The sequence below is a fragment of the Pogona vitticeps genome, chromosome 2 (assembly GCF_051106095.1).
Source record: "Pogona vitticeps strain Pit_001003342236 chromosome 2, PviZW2.1, whole genome shotgun sequence".
Taxonomy (NCBI): domain Eukaryota; kingdom Metazoa; phylum Chordata; class Lepidosauria; order Squamata; family Agamidae; genus Pogona; species Pogona vitticeps.
Window position 1 is genome coordinate 15,061,223 of NC_135784.1, and position 22,525 is coordinate 15,083,747.

Below are 22,525 nucleotides of genomic sequence, written 5' to 3' on the forward strand. Positions count from 1 at the left end.
AAACTGCGAATGAAATTACAAGAAATCCTATTATAATGGTAGAAGCAGAAAAGACAAAACCATCTTGATCACCTGCCCTCTAGCTGCTCTAAAGTTTTTACTACTGAAACTGCTTAACAAATCAAACTAGAGCGTCAGCCAGAATTGTTGTTCATGCAAACAGTTCATGGTACTGTTTAATATTTTGCATGAGACCAGTTGACCTTCTTGTTGAAGTGGAATACTAATTTGCCACATCTTCTAGTTAGCAACTTTTTGAGAGTGTTGCTAAGCCTTTGTATTATAGCTAAGGTAGACTGGACTGACCTTTAGATTCACCACACCAGGTAGAAGGATTTTTTTTATTAAATGCACAAACAGACCCCAGAAGAAACAAAATGGAGGTTCAGATGTGTCTGGCGAGATAGCAGCTAAAGTCTCCACAACACAAGGATAGATAGCACAGAACAGAACAAAAATTAAAGATTCAGAATCCTCAGAGACAAACATTTGGCTTGTAGAAATTTTATCTGGACTGAAATTAAAATTTAAGAAGAACATTGACCACAAAAATTGGACAACAGTATCAACTGATAGTTTAGCATGTCTGATTCCAGGTTAAGAATTAGGTATTCTCCCAAAGTGATGTGGTTAATATTTCTTGTTTTTACTACAGTCTATACTCCCTCCTATGAATATTATTGTTGTAAAAGTCACCATTGTTCTGTAAATATTTATAGCAAGCTGTTGCTATGGCTACTGCATATAAAATCTGAAATTTTAGAGGTGGTCCTTCGAAGGGCAAGTAAAATCATGCCAATTCAGGCCAACCCAGCCCAAAGATGAAACTATAGAAATGGGAATAAAACTGAGGAAAGAAGTATAAATCCACAATACTCCTTTAGGAGTTCAACCCACGGGAGATGCATATTAATTGGAGGTAAAAAGAGTTGATCAACTGCTATCCGCTTCTTGATTAATTAATTAAAATTCATTAATGTATAATATTTTGACCCCACCTTTCTCCTTAAAAAGACTCAAAACTTTGTTCTTTGTTACTCTTGTATGTTAACCTGCTTCACTGAAATTACCCAGTCATCTTTACTTAGCAATACTAGTGGCAGAAGTTATTGTTTCCTTTCTACAAGATTAGAGCCGTATGCAAAGCCTTCCTTATAAGGCAACTGTCAACTACTGGTTTCCAGGTGTCAGTTCCTGATTGGTCGGTTCCAACTGAGGGAAAGCTATAAAAGGTTCAAGGTTCTGCAGTGGTTTTGTGAGGTGTACTTCCTTGGAACTGGCTGTACTTATTTATAAGTAAATAAGCTGTATTTTTACCTCACTCCCTGTGGGTTGATTTTGATGTCTCCAGTTTCTGCACTAAGAGAATGAACCTCAGATTCTTTAAATTTCAGGTTTCTTTCTTTCTTTTTACCCCCTTGGCCAATGAATCCTGCAGTTATGTGGCATCAAGTCCCTTCCAAACCATGGCAACGGAATGAGAGATGTTCCAAAAGACCTCACATTGACAACTTTACTCAGCTCTTATAAACCATGTGACTCTGACTCAATCTGCCCCATATACAATTTTTTTCTTGCCTCCAGCATATCATAGCATTATTGAATCTACTTTTTGTACAGTATAATTTCCTCTCTTTTTTTTTTCATACAGGTTCCAGAAAGAGACTTCAAGAAAGCTACAGGGAACACAAAGAAGAAATCCTGGTGTGTTAAAATGCTTAAAGTATGCGAAATCTTGGGTTATTAACAGATCAGGCAGAGGAGCCTTCTCCCTCCCTGGGAATCTTCCTCTTTTCAACACAATCTTTGTCCAAAACCATGTCTGTTTGTAAAACAAGGGTATGTTCAGGAGAAAGTCCTTCCTGGCGAGATGTTGGAGACCCGCCCCAGGAATCCGTATTTAATCCTATGACGGTCAACTAGAAGCATCTTTTCACTGGTCTCTTCAACATAACAGAACCCTCTCATGTCTTGAGCATTGCCTAAGTATTTCTGCTTGTGTTGGAAATGGGAGGTGAGAAGAAACAGACTTGAGAAATCGTGCCCTCAGGATGCACCCTACTCTTTTATTACAGTCCCTGTCCTGGACTTCCGCAGAATACTGTATAATGTCTTCCACTTACATATATAGTACATGGAATGTTGAGACTATGGAGATATATCTGCATTATTCTCAGCTGTATGGATTTTTTCATGGCTTGTAAATGGTACACCCTCCCCTGGATTTTCTGTACACTCCACAAACGTCCACAGCATCTCCCTCTCTCTGTGGGTTTCGAGATGAACAGTGAGGTGTGCACGCTGACTGAAGCGCTTCCCACATTCCAAGCATGTAAATGGTTTCTCCCCTGTGTGGATTCTCATATGAGGGGCAAGGGCTGTGCTATGACTGAAGCTCTTCCCACACTCCAGGCATTTAAAGGGTTTCTCCCCAGTGTGGCTTCTCATATGGCGAGCAAGATGCGTCCTCTGATTGAAGCACTTTCCACATTCCAAGCATGCAAACGGCTTCTCCCCTGTGTGCATTATCATATGATATTTAAGACTTGTGTTATGACTGAAGCTCTTCCCACATTCCAGGCATTTAAATGGTTTCTCCCCTGTGTGCTTTATCATGTGATATTTAAGACTTGTGCTATGACTGAAGCTTTCCCCGCATTCCAAGCATTTAAAGGGTTTCTCCCCTGTGTGGATTCTCATATGAGAAGCCAAGTATGTGCTCTGACTGAAGCTCTTTTCACATTCAGAGCACGTAAATGGTTTCTCCCCAGTGTGGATTTTCTTATGGCAAGCAAGTTGTGAGCTCTGACTGAAGCATTTCCCACATTCTGCACATTTAAATGGCTTCTCCCCAGTGTGCGTTCTCATATGGGAAGCAAGGCTTGAGTTCTGCCTGAAGTTCTTTCCACATTCCAAGCACTGAAAAGGCTTTTCCCCTGTGTGGATTCTCATATGCGCATGGAAGCTTGCGCCCTGACGGAAACTCTTCTCACAGTGCATGCATTTAAATGGTTTCTCCCCTGTGTGGATTTTCATATGCAAAAGAAGGCTATATTTATATCCAAAGCTGTTCCCACATTCTGAGCAGTCAAACAGTTTCTCTCCTGTGTGGATTTTTCTGTGGCAACGCAGGTTCTTTCTTTCCCTGAAGCTCTTTCCACATTCTGTGCATTTAAAGGGTTTGTCCCCTGTGTGGATTCTTACATGGGAACGAAGGGTTGCCTTATCCCGAAAGCTCTTCCCACAATCTGAGCATTCGAACGGTTTCTCCTGCGTGTGGATTCTTTCATGGGAAAGAAGGGTATCTTTACGAGTGAAACTTTTCCCACATTCCAAACATGTAAAAGGTTTCTCCCCGGTGTGGATTTTCATGTGGGAAACAAGGTATTTGCACCGACGGAAGCACTTCCCACATTCTGGGCATGGAAAGGAAGTTATCTCGGGGTGGATTCTCAAATGGCGAGCAAGGTCGGTGCTCTCACTGAACTGCTTTCCACATTCTGAGCATTCAAATGGTTTCTCCCCTGTGTGGAGTCTCACATGACAAGTGAGATCTGGGTCTGTGCTCTGACTGATACCCTTTTCAGAGCCTACGTAGCTAAGCATTTCCTTTTCTCTCTGCTTCGTCCTATCTCTTTCTGGAGATGAAGTATGACAAAACTCCTCACTGTACTCTGAGCTTTCCACCATTTTGCTCCCTCGTTGGATCTCCCACTGAGCATTTAGACTGGCCTGACATTGGAAAATTTCCTTGCACACCGAGTCCTTGAGACTTTCGTTACTTTGGTTTGTTTCTTCTGGCACAGAATGTTCACAGAAGTTTCTGTGTGGAAAAGGAAAGGACTCGTCCCTCTGCTCCCCAATTTCAGTTTTTATTCCCTGGGGTTTCTCCTCCTCAGTTACTTTTTCAAAGCATACTTGAAGTGGTTCTTCCTTAAACTTGCCTTCAGTCACGCTAGCAGCTGAAAGAAGAAACAAAAATCTGGCTGTACTGAAAATGGAAACAAACAATACAGGAAACAAACTTCTTCAGATACGTTGCCACATAGATTTCAGACTGTGAAAGCCAACACTGAGACGAATTTGCAGCAATACTGTTGTTACCATTTTCCCCCACGGTGTTTATTTTTTGCTGCAAGCAACCAACACAGTTGTCTCACTGAAAATGCCTGTGATGGGAAATAAAGGAAAACTTACCCAGAGACACCACATGGGCCAAATTTTCCTCCATGACCTCTCGGTGCAGAGCCCGTTGGCCTGGATCCAGCAGGGCCCACTCCTCCTCCGTGAAAAACACAGCAATGTCTTCAAAAGCAACCGGACCCTGCAAAGAATGGAAACTTCTTATCCTTACAGTTGTCACAATCTGAAATTTGAAAGGCTGTCATACGGAGGAGGGCCAAGATCTGCTCTTGATCATCCCAGAATGCAGGACACGCAACCATGGGCTCAAGTTAAAGGAAGCCAGATTTTGGCTGAATATCAGAAAGAACTTCCTAACAGTTAGAGCAGTACGACACGGAACTAGTGACCAGTGGAACTAGTGACCTCGGGAGTGTCCTCGGGACCTTGAATGCACTGGAGGCATTCAAGAAAAACTTGGATAATCACCTGGCAGATATGCTTTGATTGTATTACTGTGTTGAGCAGGGGGTTGGACTTGATGGCCTTGTAGGCCCCTTCCAACTTCACTGTTCTATGATTCTATGAAAGTATGTTCCAGAAGGCAACAAACATCAACAAAGTTCAGAATTTATCCTTCACATGCCATTAACGGAGACTGCTTTGGTCGCCTTGGTGAATGGCCTACACCGGGAACTGGACAAGGGGAGTGTGTCCCTGTTGGTTCTGCTGGACCTCTCAGCAGAATACCACCAACTATGGTATCCTTTTGGACTGTCTCTCTGGGATGGGACTCCGAAGCATTAATTAGCTTCAGGCTTTCCTGGAGCGAACTGAGAAGGTGGTGCTGGGGCATTCTGGTTTGACATCCTGGCTGCTGGCCTGTGCAGTCCCCTCAGAATTCTCATTTTGTCTCTTATACTGTTTAACATCTACATGATACAATTGGGAGAAGTTGTTCGGAGTTTTGGGGTTCAGTGTCACCAATATGCCTACAACAGAGAGACCCTTCTCTGTGGCTGCTACCAGACTGTGGAACTCCCTCCCACAGGAGGCCAAGCTGGCTCCATCTTCGCTGTCCTTCCACAGCCTGATGAAGACCTTTCTCTTCATGCAGGCTTTCCCTCAGGCTGCCTGAGTGTTTTTTTTAAATGGATGGTTGTATGAGAAAGTTCAATTACTCTTGTGTTGAGTTGTTGGAATTCTCTCTCTCTCTCCAGGAACTGATTCCTGTCAGAGTAAATTGAACATGCATTTTTCCAGCAGTTGTGCCTTGCTGCTTTGAATATCTTTTTTGCTCTTGTTAACATTTTTTTAGAGTAGTACTTGGTTTGATCTGTTTTAGTATTCGTATACTTACTGTTTTTAGCTTTAAATTTTGTTTTTTAATGATCTAAGGCAGGCTTGTCCAACCCGCGGCCCGAGGGCCTCATGCGGCCCAGGTCAGCTCGTAATGCGGCCCAGTGCAATTTTTTAAAAAAGAAATTCCAAAGTTTCAAGTTACACTGCTGGCACTTGCGGCTGGAATGCAGCTGGGGCACGTCACAACAGTAGAGGGGGAGAGAAGGAAGGAAGGAAGGAAGGAAGGAAGGAAGGAAGGAAGGAAGGAAGGAAGGAAGGAAGGAAGGAAGGAAGGAAGGAAGGAAGGAAGGAAGGAAGGAAGGAAGGAAGGAAGGAAGGAAGGAAGGAAGGAAGGAAGGAAGGAAGGAAGGAAGGAAGGAAGGAAGGAAGGAAGGAAGGAAGGAAGGAAGGAAGGAAGGAAGGAAGGAAGGAAGGAAGGAAGGAAGGAAGGAAGGAAGGAAGGAAGGAAGGAAGGAAGGAAGGAAGGAAGGAAGGAAGGAAGGAAGGAAGGAAGGAAGGAAGGAAGGAAGGAAGGAAGGAAGGAAGGAAGGAAGGAAGGAAGGAAGGAAGGAAGGAAGGAAGGAAGGAAGGAAGGAAGGAAGGAAGGAAGGAAGGAAGGAAGGAAGGAAGGAAGGAAGGAAGGAAGGAAGGAAGGAAGGAAGGAAGGAAGGAAGGAAGGAAGGAAGGAAGGAAGGAAGGAAGGAAGGAAGGAAGGAAGGAAGGAAGGAAGGAAGGAAGGAAGGAAGGAAGGAAGGAAGGAAGGAAGGAAGGAAGGAAGGAAGGAAGGAAGGAAGGAAGGAAGGAAGGAAGGAAGGAAGGAAGGAAGGAAGGAAGGAAGGAAGGAAGGAAGGAAGGAAGGAAGGAAGGAAGGAAGGAAGGAAGGAAGGAAGGAAGGAAGGAAGGAAGAAGGGTGGGAGGGGAAGGGACGGGGGCTGCGTGACTGCATTGTGCCATCCCCGTCAATAGGTGGACCCCCTCCCAGCCCCATAAAGCCGCCAGAGTCGAAGCTGGCAGCCTCTGCTCTCTGAGATCGCAGCTGCCGGTAAGCGCGCTTGGAGCGGGGCTGCGGAGGACAGCTAGGGCTGCCCCCCCCATGCAGCCCAAACCAAATGTATGTGCGGCCCAAACCAAATTTTCATCTTCTAATGTGGCCCAGGGAAGGTGAAAGGTTGGACACCCCTGATCTAAGGCTTCCTGGGTCCCTTTTAAGGAGAACGGCAAGGTAAAAATATTTAAATAAAGAAGTAAAATTGTCCCATTATTTCCTCACAAGCATTGGTGACAAAAGCAAATCCAATGGGGAGGCTTTTTTCAGTCCCAGAGAGGAAACTGGGTGTCTAGCGTCCGTCCATCCTCCCCCCTATCTCCCCATTCATTTCCCCCTTACCTGTTCTGGCTGCTCAGGGCCTGTTTCCATTCCTGCACAATGAAGAGATGAATGAGGATGAGTCCCCAGCCTGCATCCAGGGTCTGCAAGGGAAACCAAGGGGATAAGATGTTTCTTTCCTTCATAAATATTTTACTCATTTAAAAGGTAGCTCCCCCTGTTTTAACAAAAGCTTAAATGTCCATGGGACTGCAAAGGACCTAATGTAGAACTCTGGAAGGACACCTAGGAGAGGGAGTCCAAATAAAAGATGCTGTTTTCTTACATGGCAGGGCAGCCCCTTCACCCGTTCCCTTCTCGTTCTTCAGGAGGAGAGGCCTCTGTCCCGCGTCTGATGGAGCATCCGCTGCCTGAGGGAAGCCGGTGGCCGATTTTGAAAATCCCTGCATCAAAAACAAGATGTGGACAGTCAACCAAGGAAATAAAAATATTTGCTTTTAACCCAGAAATAAATTAAAGAATGATCAGGAAGCAATTTTGGCTTTAGGAAGAAAGGGGGACATACTTTGGTTAGATAAATTCCATTAAAAAGTGGGCACTGGATGGAAATCAACTCTCACCCGCTGCTGCTGCTGCTCCTCCTGCTTCTTATCTGCTGCCTGACTCAGGAGGAAACCTTCTGCCAGGGATACGGCCTGGGAAGTGGATTCCGGCTTGCACTCTCTGACCCAGATCCCCATCTCTGGTGGGAGGACAGTCAGGAGCTGTTCGAGGATGACCAGGTCCAGCATTTCTGTCTTGGTGTGTTTTTCTGGCTTCAACCACTGGCAGCAGAGACGGTGGAGTTGGCTACAAAGCGCTCGGGGCCCTTCCTCCTCCTGGTAGCAGAATCCCTGGAAATGCTGACCCTGAACATCTGGGTGCAGAGGCTCCCCATGGAGGTTGTTCTCTGCCGTTCTTTCTGGGAAGTCCTCGTTGCTCTGTAGCTCCATGTCATCCGGCTGCCTCACAGCTTCAGCACCAGCGCTGCGTCCCACTCTGATATCATCCAAAAGAGCTACAGGAATGGAAGGGGAAGATGCTTCTTTTTTCTAGAAAAGATACACAACTCTCATAACACTACAGTCACAAGGCACCTCTGTCTGATCTGTTAGTTAATCTCTCTATCTCATTGAATCAAACTAATTTAATCTGAATACATTTAAAAAAAGCAACAACCCGTTTCTGGTGAACAGGATCTCTTTTTTTCTATAGGCACATTGGCAAAAATCCTGTCATCATTTTCCAGTTTGTGGAATTTTCCATGACATACTGCAACTCAGTCAAGGCACGTTACTCACGTGCCGGAAACAAACCATATCAAGCAACTGAGATCTGCCTCAGGAGCTCATCAGAAAGAAATTCAAGAATAAACAGAACATGCTGTGATTAAAGGGTGGTCAGTTTTATGAAAAGAATAGAACCTTCATAAAGACCAGAACACTCACCTGCTGCTCTTCCTGTTTCCTATTCGCTGCCTGGCTCAAGAGGAGACCTTCCGCCAGGGACACCGCCTGGGAAGTGGATTCCGGTCTGTACTCTCTGATCCAGATCCCCACCTCTGGTGGAAGGACAGTGAGGAACTGTTCGAGGACGATCAAGTCTAGTATCTCCGTCTTGGTGTGTTTTTCTGGCTTCAACCACTGATGGCAAAGATGGTGGAGCTGGCTACAAACCGCCCGGGGCCCTTCAGCCTCCTGGTAGCAGAACTCCCGGAAATGCTGGTGCTGGATTTTGGGGCTGACAGGACCCCTATGTAAATTGTCTACCACAGTTCTTTCCAGGTATTCTTCACTGCTCCAAACCTCCATGTTATCCAGCTGTCTCCAAGTATCAACACTAACACTGTCTTGCATGTTCACCAGCCGGTTTCTTAGCTCCTGCTCCAACAGACTCCTCCACCTTGATCTTTTCCAAAAGAGCCACTGGTATGGAAGGGAACAAGGCTTCTTCTCTCTGGAAAAGACACACCATCGTCATAACCATCCAGCAAGAAGACTGAAAAGTCAATAAAGGGAGACCACGGGGAGATCTTTAGGCCACCCCTGTGAGGGGCAGCGAGGCAAAGGTTGAGAACGGTTTTGGGGCCAAACAATTCTGGAAGCGGACATCAGATTCTCTGGTGATAAGAGAGCAGAATCTGCTTTACAACCCGAATATCTGCATAACTTTATTTTTTAATTGTATTACTTATACAGTTTATTAATACCAACAGCCCAAACAGCAACCTTAGATCGGTGTGTGTGTGCGTGCGCGCACGCGCGCACAAGTGGGGGAATTGAACTCTTAACCTCTGGCTCCGGAGGCAGATGCCAAGCCACTGAGCTATCCAGCACTTAATTAGCCCTGCATGGCAATCCAGAGCAGGAAGAAGAAGAAAAAAAATATTGTCCTCATCTAGGCAAAAAGCAAAAGATCTCCAAAGGCAGCAAAAGTTTCACCCTGACAAGTGGAGATGAACAAAGGGTCCTTCCTGGATCTAGCCGGACTCTTAATTCTTGGTCTCCCAAATGAACAGATTTTAACAAACTTTACCCACCAAAAAAGGGGGGGGAACCCCTTCTGTAGCCCTTTTCGGCAACACAGCCAAGGATCTTTGGCCTGGGCAGAGAGAAGATCTGGAGATCCTGCCAGCAATACCCAAGTGGTGCCGCGATCAGAGGCCATCCTCTTTGCAGGCAGCCAAGGGAGGGGGGGGTGTCACCCTCCTTTAACCCCCCCCCCCAAACTTTCCCAGTCTGTAGAGGCCTCCTCCCAATGCAACCCCATATCTCCACCCCCAGTGCAGATGCCAATCCCTGGGAAACTGGTCCACAACCGTCCCAGTTCAAAGAGGGGGTGGGATCCGTGGGGAGGGCTTAGGTTTGCAGGCAGGAGCTCTTAGAGGAGAAGGGGTTTTTTGGGGGGTGCATCCCCAGAAGGGAGGGAAGGGCCACCTGGCTCTTCCAGGGACTCCCCCCCCCCCCGGTTCCCGCAGCCGGGGCTCCCCTTCTCCTGGCTTTGCCCCACCAAACCCCCCCCTTCGCCAAGCGCTGCCCCACCGTCTCCCTCTCTCCGTCCGGAGCTCACCCGCTACCCTGCCTTTGCACCCAGCCGAAAAGGGAGCTGCAACCCGGAACTCCTACGACCGGGCTCTGGCGGGAGTGTAAAAAGCGGTGCACCTGTGGGAGGGGCGTCCTGTTGTTGCCTGGAAGGCGCTCTAGGGCTGAGGATTCCACGGCTTTAACTCTTTTGGGGCGCGGGCTCAAATCTTTCCCTTCCGTTCTGCTCTTGGGATCAAGAAGCAGTGACAAGGGAGGAGGAGGGAGAGCAGCATCCTCTGGAGGCCGGTGAGCCCCATGGACCCGAGGAGCACCGGAGCGTTGTGAGTCTCCCTGTTGCCATCATCATCATCTTAGAACTGCAGAGCTGGAAGGGATCCTAGAGATCATCAAGTCCAGCCCCTGTCCCGCAGGCACAAGTGGGGAATCGAACTCCCAACCTTCGGCTCCGCAGGCAGATTCCATAAGACTTGGTCCCCACTTCTGGCCAGAAATCTTGGGGAAAGGGAGGCTGCTGCCTGGGGAATTATTCGGGGAGGGGACACACACACACACACACACACACACACACACACACACACACACACACACACACACACACACACACACACACACACACACACACACACACACACACACACACACACACCCTGTCACAGGGATCACATAACACCCCCCCACCCCGTTAAAGCAGCTCCGTGGGCTGCTGATCCGTTTCTGGACACACACACACACACACACACACACACACACACACACACACACCGTCACAGGGATCACATAACACCCCCCCACCCCGTTAAAGCAGCTCCGTGGGCTGCTGATCCGTTTCTGGATATAATTCAAAGTGCTGGTTTTTAACCTGTAAAGCCCTTAACAGCTTGGAACCAAGTTCTCTCAAATACTGTATCTCCCATTATGAGCCGACTCGGGTGTTAAGATCATCAGTGGAGGCCTTTTCCCCCCTCACTCTTGCCACCTTTACAGGTGAGTCTGATGGGGACCCAGGAGAGAGCCTTCTCTGTGGCTGCTCCCAGACTCTGGAACTCCCTGCCACTGGACACCAGGCTGGCCCCACCTTTGATGTCTTTCTGCGAGCAAGCCAAGACTTGTCTCTTCAAGCAAGATTCCCCATAGTGACTGGCTGCCTGAGTGAGTTTTTGTTTAATGGACTGTCCTATCTTCCTGCTTTGAATGGGTTTGGTATTGCTTTTTTTTTTAGTATAGTATTTGATTGATCCTGTTAAGGATTTGTATACTTTGTGGTTTTAGCTTTAAATATGGTCCTTTACTTATATAACCTGCGTCCTTTTCAAGGAGAAAGGTGGAGGGGGGAGAAAGATATTTAAATAAATAAATACCTGCCAGAAGTAAGTGCTGTTGTTTGTATGTGCTTTTCTCCGCAAGCAGGTGAACACTCTTCTCCTTAGGCAGGTTTTTGCCTTAGTGATTGGCAGTCTAGGAGGGATTTTAAATGGAGTGTTCTTATTCCTTGTTGCTTTGAATCTGTTTTGTTTACTTTTTTATAATGGTATTTGTTTGATTCTTTTTTAATATTTAGAATGTGACATTTCCATGACAGAGCATTCTAACCAATAAGAATCAGTCCAGTCTTAACCAACAGAAGCTGTGAAGTTTAACTGTCACATAGATAAGTTGTTACTTGTCTGTTAGAACGAAGGTCTGTTAGTCTGGAAGTTATGTTAGTTAGAAAGGTATATTAGCAATGATGTTTGTCAAGTTTGAAAACAATATACAGTGGTGCCTCGCATAGCGAGGTTAATCCGTTCCGGATTAACCTTCGCTATAGCGAAACATCGCTAAACGGAATTTAAAAAGCCATAGAAACGCATTGAACTTTGTTCAATGCATTCCTATGGCTTTAAAACTCACCGTTAAGCGATGTTCCTCCATAGCGCCGCCATTTTCGCGCCCTCGGTAAGCGAGGGCAGGGCGCGAAAATGTGGCGCGGACCTTCCGACGGCCATTTTGGAACCGCCGATCAGCTGTTCTCCCCCGCTTCATTATGCGATATTTGCTAAGCGAATCGCTTAGCGAATATCGCAAAGCAAATCGCTTAGCGAATATCGCAAAGCGAAAAAACGCCATAGGTGCCATCGCTGAGCGAATGCTCCAGCTATGGCCCAGAGCCCCTCGTTAAGCGATTTCATCGCTCAGCGAGGCGCTCGTTAAGCGAGGCACCACTGTACCCGTATTTGCCGGCGTATAAGACGACTGGACGTATAAGACTACCCCCCAACATTTCCACTCAAAATATAGAGTTTGTTATATACTCGCCGTATAAGACTACCCCCTCTTCCGCACACCTTCCACACACCAAATAAAAAGTGCTATTCATTGTCACCATTGTACGGCCGCAGCGCAACCGCAGCACCTCCAGCCCGCCCCTGCATCTCCCTGTGACCGGCACTAGTGCGCATGTGGGAGCTCTGCATAAACAAGGGGCGGGCCAGAGCTCTGCTGCTTCCCACCGAGCAGAACGGGCCAGTCACGTCAAAAAGGCTGGCACCCCTGTCTTGCTGCTGATGCTCGCCGCGGCCGCGCTGGATACCGCGCGATACTGGATGGTATGTAGAGTGAGGTGGGCAGGCATCGGGATGCTACTATGGGCACCAGGCAAGCATCGAAAGGCCACTATGGGCAGCTATGTCTATCCCAACTGAAGTGCACCCGGCGTATAAGACGACCCCGCCCCACTTGGAGGCATGTTTTTCAGGGCAAAAAAGTAGTCTTATATACCAGCAAATACCAGCAAATAAGTCAAGCACAGGTCTGTGTATAAGGTACCAAATGTAAAAGCACAGTTTACTCTATTGTACATGTTATACACTAAAAGTTCTTTAACCAAGAGTAAGTGATCATTTATTTTCAACTACTGGCACACACACAAAAGGGGGAATACAATTGTAGTCTATGTCTGTTTTTACTTAACACTTTAAGCTGTGGTGCACAAACTCTCATATACAATTTTAACACTTTTCATGGTAGTCTTACTCTTTCCCCTTTCTTCTTCTGGAGATTTACCTGGCATAATCTCAACTGGAATGGTTCCTGGATGGACATCCATCCATTCATTGATTCATTCATTCATTGTGGTTGGCACACAATTGTATGGCAAAGGGTTGCTGAGGGCAGAGGTGGGGGGGAGGTCAAAACATGATGCAGGGATGCGGACTCCACAAAAGGGAAGGCTTGTGCAGAGAGAGGAAGAGTCTTATTTTGTTTTGTTTTATTAAAAATATTTAAATGCAACCTTCCTCCTACAGCCGTGGCCTTGGGCCTCCAGATGTTCTTGGACTAGAACTCCCGGAAGCTTTCTCCCTGAGCTCTGCTGGCCAGGATTTCTGGGATTTGCAGTCCAAGAACACTTGGGTGACCCAAGGTTGGGAACCACTATCCTACAGGATCCAAGCGTGGTTTGCGATTGTCAACTAGAAACACACTTTGGTTCTCCTCTGGCTTCTTAAAAGCCCTCCTCTGGTCTTGAAGTTCTTCCTGAGCCTTGTTCTTTCTGCCTTTCCTCCAGAGAGAAGACGGCCTGTTCTTTTCCATTCCTTTAGCTCTTTTGAAGGCATTGCACGCTGGAGGTGAAAGCCGAAGGGCGTGCTGGTTGCTGTGACATGGAGGTGTGGAGCTGTGGGGAAATCCTGGCAAGAACTGCGCAGGGGACTGTGGAGGGGGACATCTGGGGCTCAAACGTCCAGCCTCATGCCTTTAGGGAATTCAGCTACCAGGAGGTGGAAGGGCCTCGGGCGGTTTGTAGCCAACTCCACCGTCTCTGCCGTCAGTGGCCGAAGCCAGAAACACACACCAAGGTCGAGATCCTGGACCTGGTCATCCTTGAACAGTTCCTGACCATCCTCCCATCAGACATGGGGGTCTGGGTCAGAGAGTGCAAGCCGGAATCCACTTCCCAGGCCGTGTCCCTGGCGGAAGGTTTCCTCCTGAGCCAGAGAGTGGAGAAGGAGGAGGAAGAGGGAATGGTGAGAATTCTTTGTTTTGTTCACCCTGAGGGGCTAAGAATAAGCCTGCCCTTTTTTTGTAAATCATACAACGGAATCATCTCCTATGTAGCTTCTCAAATCTGGTGCCCTTCCCTCAACTGCAGGATAGCTCAGTGGTTTAGATCTTTGGCTGCGGAACCAGAGGTCATGGGTTCGGTTCCGCCCTGTGCTTCCTTGACAGGAGCTGGACCCAATGATCCATAGGGTCCCTTCTAGCTCTACAGCTCTCTGTTGATAATGATGATGTCTGTTACTTTTTAAGAGTTCATCCTGCAGTTGTGTCCTCTTTATTTATTTATTTATTTATTAAACTTATACCCCGTCCATCGACTGGGTGAGTCAGTAATCTTGGGGGGGGCAGTAAAAGAAATGAACACAGATACATGGAAAAAGCAATTAAAACAATTTATGTAGGCATCCTTCAGTTTCGAGAGACGATGGTAACGTGCTCTGTATGGAGGACTTGGAACAGCATCTAGTGTGGCTGAGGAGGCCAATTTGAGAGGGACCATCCCTTCCACACTGAAGACAAATCCAGTCTGTCCCCTGTCCAGCTCCCTGGTTTTGCTGGTTTCGGGACTGCCTCTTTGCCTTGGTTTAAAACAATAAGCATACCCAAAAACTCCAGGGTCTAACTAATGTCAAATGACTCATGAGACGTTGTAACAAAGAACAGCTGATGCAGTACTAAACAGTAGAGCGTCAACTGAGGGCCTTCACAAAATAATCTAGGAATTAGGTTAAGCAGGACTGAGGCTTTCAAAGGCCTGGGAGGAGACCCAGGTTTTCATCTGCTTCCTGAAGCCAAGGAGGGTGTGGGCCTGACACGTCTCCGCTGGAAGAGAAGTCAAGAACAAGGCAGCCACCCCCAAGAATGGCCTGTTTCAGTTTGACAGCTTCCAGGCCTCCCTTGGGAGCGGCCACTCATAACATCAGTGTTTGGAAGGGGCAGGTGGAACGGGAGATCAGTGTGAGGGAAAGGTGCTCTGCTGGGTAGCACCTTGAATTTGGCCTGGAAGCGCACGGGCGGCCAGTGCAAACGGGGCCAAGGCAGGCATGATCTGATCAGGCTTTGAGGCCTCTGTAACCAGCCTAGCAGCCACATTTTGCCCTTGCTGCGGCTTCTGCACCGCCTTCAAGGGCAGCCCCATGTAGAGAACATTGCGACAGTCAAGCCTGGGAGTAAACATTTTTGTTTTGAATGCAGGAGTCCTCAGAATGGGTCACTGGCTTCCTTCATGCCGTGGATGCCCCTTCAGGTCCGAGACAGACGCCTCTACTCCTGAAAAAGACACAAGAGGAGGAGCAAGGACCTGCCTTGCTGGGTGAGGAACTGGCCAGCATGGTTCTCCTGAGTCTCTCTGTCTCTCTGTCTCTCTGTCCTGTATCTTTCACATGTCAGGGAACTGCATTTGTGCTCCTCTACATCCATGTAGATGTTTAAGTGTGAGCGAATGACGACGGGATAGAAGACCTTCCTCCGGTCAAGTTAGGGACAAAATGCATATGAAAAGTAAATGTCTCCTTTTTGTCTTGTTCCAATCCCCTTCTTCTCCCTTGCAGGCATCCAGAATGTGCTGAGAACCCAGCCTTCTTCAGCTCTTTTTTGTGAAGGAACGGAAGCAACGTCGACACGGCTGGACCAGGTGGGGAGGGCTAAATGTATGGGGAGGTGGAGAGAGAGGCAGCCTTGATGCTTCTCCCCATTCTGCACCCGGACCATCTAAAAAATAAATACAGTGATGCCTCGCTTGACGAGCACACCGTTTAACGACAAATCCGCATAGTGACACATTTTTTGCAATCGCTAATGCGATCGCATTGCGATGTTTTAGGTGGCAAAACATCGCATTGCGATGATCGGTAAGCTGATCGGCGGTTCCAAAATGGCCGCCAGATCAACAAAATGGCCGCCCGCAGCATTTTTGCGCTGATTCTTCGCTTACCGAGGCGGCGAAAATGGTGGCCCTATGGAGGATTCCCGCTTAGCAGTGAGTTTTTCCCCAATAGGAATGCATTAAACTGAGTTTAATGCGTTCCTATGGGTTCCCCCCCCCCGCATAGCGTCGAATCCAGATAGCGACATTAATCCTGGAACGGATTAACGTTACTATGCGGGGCACCACTGTAAATTACCCCCTTCTCTTTTATGTGAACTAAAGGCAAAGTCAGTCAAGGGTTCAACATACACACTCATCCTGTTTGCCAAAGTCTCTTCTCAAGTATACTCGGTAGGGGTTGGATACTTATCTTTGTCCAAAGATGAAATGTTTCTTTTTCTTTCAGGATCCGGTAACCTTCCAGGATGTGGCTGTGTCTTTCTCTGAGGAGGAGTGGGCGCTGCTGGATCCAGGCCAAAGAGATCTCCACAGGGACGTCATGGAGGAGAATTTGGTCCACCTGGTGTCTCTGGGTATGCTTTCCTTTGACTTTTCTCTTTCATAGTAGCAGTTCCCAAAGAGGCGGTTGTGTTAAATTGTTTCGGTAGGACCCAAACCATCGCGCCCTCTGTCATCCTCTTCTCCTCTTGCCCTCACACTTTTCCTGATGTTGGGGAAGTGCGAGGGCAAGAGGAGAAGCAGACGACAGAAGACGAGATGGCTGGACAGTGTCACCGAAGTGACCAACATGAATTTGACCCAACTCCGGGAGGCAGTGGAAAACAGGAGGGCCTGGCGTGCTCTGGTCCATGGGGTCACAAAGAGTTGGACACGGCTAAACGACTAAACAACAAAAGGACCCAAAAATTAGTTGGCAAACAAATAAAAGTGAAAAGGTTTTGTCCCCTTTAAGGCTGCCCATCTCAGTGCGACCTTTGGAGGATTACGTTCCTCAGTGACCATGTTTGTGAAGCTCCTTTGTTGAAGGACTTCTTCCCATATTTGTCAGTTTTAGACACAGTTGTGTTTGTCAGTTTGCTTTCATGCCTAATTTTTGCTCTCTCTGTTTATTGAAGCAACACAAAAGCAGTAACAACATAGACCACAGGCTCTCTTATAAGAGGTTTTGTTCCACAGAGGTCAAAGATCTTCTGGAGGTCTCCATTGGTCTGTGTTGGTTTACTGTTATGTGGTTTTCTTCTCTGATTTTGAGGGGTTTTAGTAAGGCCCGGTTTTTAAACATTTCTGCCGTTTTAGTTCCTGATATAAGGGAGAGCAGGTGTGAGAAAGATTTATTGATTTATTTTATCGGACTTCTCTCCCGCCCATCTAGACCAAAGGTCTACTCTGCTTCAAGTATGGTCGGAAAAAGTCGGTGTGAAGGAAGAGAAACAGAGGAAGCAAATTGAACCGGGAAGCATCCATGAAATCCCACTGCGAAAAGGGGTGACCCAAAGCAGCAGAAGTAGTACGTGCTCAGTGTGTGGGAAAAATCTCCTCAGCAAAGCTGGTATAAATGCTCACTGGACAAATCACAGGGGAAAGAAACAACTTATGTGTTCAGAATGTGACAAAGGTCGGGGTGACCATTCATGCCACGGGCCCCGTGTGAGAATCCATGGAGAAGCAAAACCGTTTAGGTGCTCAGCCTGTGGGAAGTGTTTTGCTCGGAGCACAAGTCTCTGTTTTCACATGCGAGTCCACACTGGGGAGAAACCGTTCGAATGCGCAGAATGTGGGAAGTGTTTCGGTCAGAGCCGATACCTCAATTCCCACATGAGAATCCACACAGGAGAGAAACCCTTTAAATGTTTGGAGTGTGGGAAGAGCTTCAGTCAGAGCACAAACCTTGCTTCCCATGTGAGAATCCACACCGGGGAGAAACCCTTTAAATGCCTGGAATGTGGGAAGAGCTTCAGTATCAGAGGTAGCTTGAGTTCTCATCAAAGAATCCACTCAGGAGAGAAACCGTTTACCTGTTTGGAGTGCGGGCGGACCTTCAGGCACAATTCAAACCTTACTTCTCATCTCAAGACCCACACGGGGGAGAAGCCATTTAAATGTTCCGAATGTGGAAAAGGTTTCAGTCAGAGTGGAAGCCTTATTTCCCATATTAGAATTCACAAAGACGAGAAACTGTTTAGATGTTTGGAGTGTGGAAAGACCTTCAACCATGTTGCAAACCTTACTGTTCATCAGAGGATTCACACTGGGGAGAAGCCATTTAAATGCCTCGAATGCGGAAAGAGCTTCAGGCACAGGGAAAGCCTCATTTGCCATCAGCGAATTGACACGGGTGAGAAACCATTTAAATGTTCCGAGTGCGGGAAGAATTTCAGCCACAGCACACACCTGGCATCCCACATGAGAATCCACACAGGAGATAAACCTTTTAAATGCTCTGAATGTGGGAAGACCTTCCGCCACACAGCGAACCTTTCTTACCACCAAAAAATGCATAAAGGGGAAAAGCCATTTCAATGTGTGGTCTGTGGGAAGTCCTTCATTCGAAGCACATACCTCGTTCACCACATGAGAACGCACACTGGAGAGAAACCGTTTACTTGTTTGGAGTGTGGAAAGCACTTTGGCCGGAGCACAACACTTAACAACCACATGAGAACCCACACCAGGGAGAAACCCTTTACATGCCTGGAGTGTGGGAAAACCTTTGGCATTAGAGCACAGCTTACTTTTCACCAAAAAGACGCACACAGAGATGAAGAAGCTGTTTAAGTGCTCCCAGTGTCACAAGTCCTTCAGGAAGAGCACAGACCTGACGTCCCATCAGCGAATCCATACAGGTGTGAATTTTGCAAAGATTTCTCCACAACCTATAATCTAATAAATAATAACCATGTCCCCTCAGGTCAATTCAGACTTATGGCGACCCTTTTCAGGGTTTTCCAACTAGAAAATGGTTTCCCCTTCCCTTCTTCTGGGGAGTCATTGTTCCTGGAAGCTGCTCGGTGTGGTAATTTTTTTCTTTCTTTCCTTCCTTCCTTTCTCTCTTTCCTTCTTTTCTGTTTCTGCAAAGGAGTATCTGGGGGAGGGTTGTGGGACAGAAAAATAGCTTGGGGGATGGGAGTTCATTCAGCCCCAGTCCTGCTTTATTCTTCTTCCCACAACCCTAAACCACACCGACGTGTCATCTGTGAAGCACAGAATGCTAGCATGCACATACATCCTTAATGGCAGTGGTTCTTAACCTTTTTGAAAGAAACGCCCCCTTGAGCCATTGAGGAAGTTATCATCGCCCCCCTCCCCGCGGTGATATCTTTCTTTCTTTCTTTCTTTCTTTCTTTCTTTCTTTCTTTCTTTCTTTCTTTCTTTCTTTCTTTCTTTCTTTCTTTCTTTCTTTCTTTCTTTCTTTATTTATTTATTTATTTATTCATTCATTCATTCATTCATTCATTCATTCATTCATTCATTCAGTTATTCATTCATTCATTCATTCATTCATTCATTCATTCATTCATTCATTCATTCATTCATTCATTCATTCATTTAAGACACTTAAATCCAATGACCCCTGAAAACAAAATTAAATTCCAAGAAAACGAAATACCCCCAAAAAAGTAACATTTAATGATTTAGTTGCAAGTGAATTTTAAGACGCAAAAAGAAATATAAAAAGGGCATAAAAACAAATGCAGGAACTAAAAATTTCAAGACATAAAGTCTGAAACGAAATTAAAATTGGAGGAAAAATATATATTCATGCACATTGTAAAAAGGCTGCAGCCATCTTCACAGGTTTGGCTTGCTCCAGCGCCCCCCTACCGCCCCCCTTCTGCTCCAGCGCCCCCACACCGCCCCTTTTCGTTCTACTGCCCCCCTGAAAAATGAAATTGCCCCCTGGGGGGCATTATCGCCCACGTTAAGAACCACTGCTTAATGGGATGGGACCCTGGGGATGAAATAGATTGTTGAGTCCTTTTGGCCTGGTGTCCTCAAAGTGTCTCTTTTGAGTACCTGGCGAGCTGTCCGACTGTCAGCCTAATTATTGGTTTTATTCTTGTGTTCTTCCAGGGCACATAACTTATCTTCCTCCAGGTTGGTATGGCTCATGTCCAGTTGGACCTCTGAGGGACTGATCAGATTTATTTGTTCCTTTTAAATATTTCTATTCTTAATTTTATTTTATTTTTTTAGCTTTAACTACTGGCGTTCAATTATGTATGCCACCTTTGTTTACTCATTGCTTTGTCCTTAATGTTCTAAGCCCCCTTGGGTCCTTTTCTAAGGAGAAAGGCGGGGCAAAAATATTTTAAATAAATATATAATTATTAGTTATTTCACTAGAGTAGGACATCCTTATCGGTGGGATCAGTTTCCGCTGATTCGCTTATCCATGGTCTGAAAATATTAAAAACATTAAAAGAAAAATCCTAGAAATGCTGTATATACTCTGAAGGTGAACTTACCAGAACTGGCCACTAGAGGGAACCAGAGACCATGCTAGTGGAAGCTACTGCTGGATGTTTGCGTTTTAGTACAGTGGGGTCTCTACTTAAGAACGTCCCTACATAAGAACAATCCAACTTAAGAACAGCTCCATTTGCTAAATTTTGCTTCTACTTCAGAACAGAAATCCAAGATAAGAACAGGAAAAAAAAACCTTTCCTGCTCTTTTTTTAAGGTCATCTTAGGTTAAAAAAAAATTCTCCCCCTAGTGGTAGAGTACGTATTAACCAGCTTTGCATTAGTTTCTATGGGAACTAATCCTTCAATGCACGAACGCACCTCTACATAACAAAAAAACAGCCAGAACAGATTAATTGGTTTTCAGTCCATTCCTATGGGAAATTTTGCTTCAACTTAAGAACGTTTCAACTTAAGAACACCATTCCAAAATGGATTAAGTTCTTAAGTAGAGGTTCCACTGTAGTTTCTATGGACGGAAAAGAGCAGATACGGATTAAATGGTTTTCAATGCATTCCTATGGGAAATGCAGATTCAACATAAGAACTTTTCAACTTGAGAACCACCTTCCAATACGGATTAAGTTCGTAAGTAGAGACCCCACTGTAGTGTAAACTGGCCTCATGGCTTCTACATTTATACAGTAGGACCCCTATATCTGTGGGGGATTGGTTCCAATCCCCCCCCCCCGTGGATGCTGACAATTGAAGATAACAGCAAATGCTATACATAGCATGGTAAAAAGGAAAAAAAAGAAATACAGTGGTGCCCCGTATAGCGAGGTTAATCCGTTCCGGATTAACCTTCGCTATACGAAAACATCGCTGTGCGGGTAAGTAAAACCTATTGGAACGCATTAAACTTTAATGCGTTCCAATAAGTGTGCAAACTTACCCCTCCAGCGATGTTTTCGCGTCCGGCGGCCATTTTGGAGCCGCCGATCAGCTGTTCGGCGGCTCCAAAATGGCCGCCGGAGCCCCAATCGTCGCAAAGCGAGTGCGGCGATTGGGGCTGATCCGTATAGCGATCCCCAAAAAGGGATCGCTATACGGATTTTTCGTTAAACGGTGCACTCGTTAAGCGAGGCACCACTGTATGTATTTTCACCATGTATTACCGGAAAAAATACATAGTGTGGTCTCCGGCTCCCTCTAGTGGCCACTTCTAGGAAATACATTGTGGAAATACATATTTCTGGGTGTTTCCTCCCCCCTTTTAATATTTTCAGATTGCAGATAAATGAAACTGGACACCAATCCTGTGAATATGGGGGTCCCACGGTATTGTGTAAAGGATCACATGGCTCTCTCTGTCGTTTTGGGGGGATAGAATAGGGAGTGGCCCAAGAGGCTCAGATAGCTTGTCCCACCCTGAGTCCTTGCTTCCCACGTAGGATGGTTGTTTCTGTTTCAGATGCCGAGGCAGCTATTTCTGGAGGCCTTTCCTGATTCTCTCAAGTCACGGCCCTTTCAAACTTTCTGATGTAGATCAACGTGGACAATAGAGCACTTCCATATTTTGCTCCACAGTTCAGGGAACAGTGGCAGGGGGTTCTTGCTTCTCACTGCCTGTTGCATCAGCTCCCTGCCTCAACGCTGGAAGTCTCTAGGCTAGAATATATATATATATATTTTATGGGGGTTGTGAAATTTGATCAGAGGGGAATCTCAGTGTAAAAATATGCAGGCAATAAAGGCAAGAATGCAAATGTCTGCATATTCATGTACACAGATTTCAGAAGAAAGAAGTCTGTTCACAAATTTAATTTGGACCTTTTTTTTCCAATTCCAGAACAGCATTTCCCATGGATTTCCTGCCTTTTTTAAAAAAAAATACCCTTGTTTCCTTAAACCTGAAGTTTTTTTTAAAAAAATCTTTGCATTATTCTCAATAAACACTCTCTTTCCATGAAAGTGGCTTGGTTGCGTAATTTGATTGTCTTACGTTCCTGAGATTCTTTCAGACATTGTTCCTTGTTGTGAATGGTAATTCATGTTATTTCTGGCTTCCACACTATTTTGTGCAATAACCCTGTTTGATACCCTCTCATCCAAACCATTAATTAAAATGCTGAAGCAGCACCGGGCCCAGGCCTGCACCTCAAGGTACCTCACTTGTTACCTTTTTCCCAGTTTGAAGAGCCATTGATAAGCACTTAGTAAAATTCTGTGGCCAACTGTGAATCGACCTGATACTTGTTCTATCCATCCCATACCTAGTTATCTTGCTAATCAGGATATCACGGGGCACCTTGTCAAAGGCTTTGCTGAAGTCAAGATATATTATTTATTTATTTATTTATTTATTTATTTATTTATTTATTT

At 46.1% G+C, this 22,525-nt stretch overlaps 2 protein-coding genes across 2 annotated transcripts in view; one reads left to right on the forward strand and one right to left on the reverse strand.

Annotated features, from left to right (window-relative positions):
* Positions 1–22,114, forward strand: part of LOC144587171 (uncharacterized) — a 176,420-nt gene extending 154,306 nt beyond the window's left edge. Inside the window, exon 8 of the mRNA XM_078386789.1 lies at positions 17,568–22,114. Within this exon, the coding sequence (XP_078242915.1) occupies positions 17,568–18,511 (944 nt within the window). The 3' untranslated portion in view covers positions 18,512–22,114. The remainder of the gene's footprint in view (positions 1–17,567) is intronic.
* Positions 328–9,720, reverse strand: LOC144583037 (uncharacterized). The gene is made up of 7 exons (XM_078387409.1): positions 9,369–9,720; positions 8,278–8,785; positions 7,411–7,881; positions 7,116–7,233; positions 6,851–6,933; positions 4,198–4,324; positions 328–3,962 (listed from the first exon to the last, which is right to left on the reverse strand). The coding sequence occupies exons 2-7, from the start codon at positions 8,683–8,685 to the stop codon at positions 2,149–2,151; spliced, it is 3,021 nt and encodes a 1,006-aa protein (XP_078243535.1). The 5' UTR covers positions 8,686–8,785; positions 9,369–9,720; the 3' UTR covers positions 328–2,148.
* Positions 22,115–22,525: the final 411 nt, after the last annotated feature.

Excerpts from the sequence above, each read along its gene's own strand:
- LOC144583037 (XM_078387409.1), bottom strand. The coding sequence starts at position 8,685 with ATGCAAGACAGTGTTAGTGTTGATACTTGGAGACAGCTGGATAACATG. Across the intron at positions 6,934-7,115 it reads TGAAGGGGCTGCCCTGCCAT|ACCCTGGATGCAGGCTGGGG; the intron begins GTAAGAAAACAG and ends TTTCCCTTGCAG. Across the intron at positions 3,963-4,197 it reads GGCCCATGTGGTGTCTCTGG|CTGCTAGCGTGACTGAAGGC; the intron begins GTAAGTTTTCCT and ends TTCTTCTTTCAG.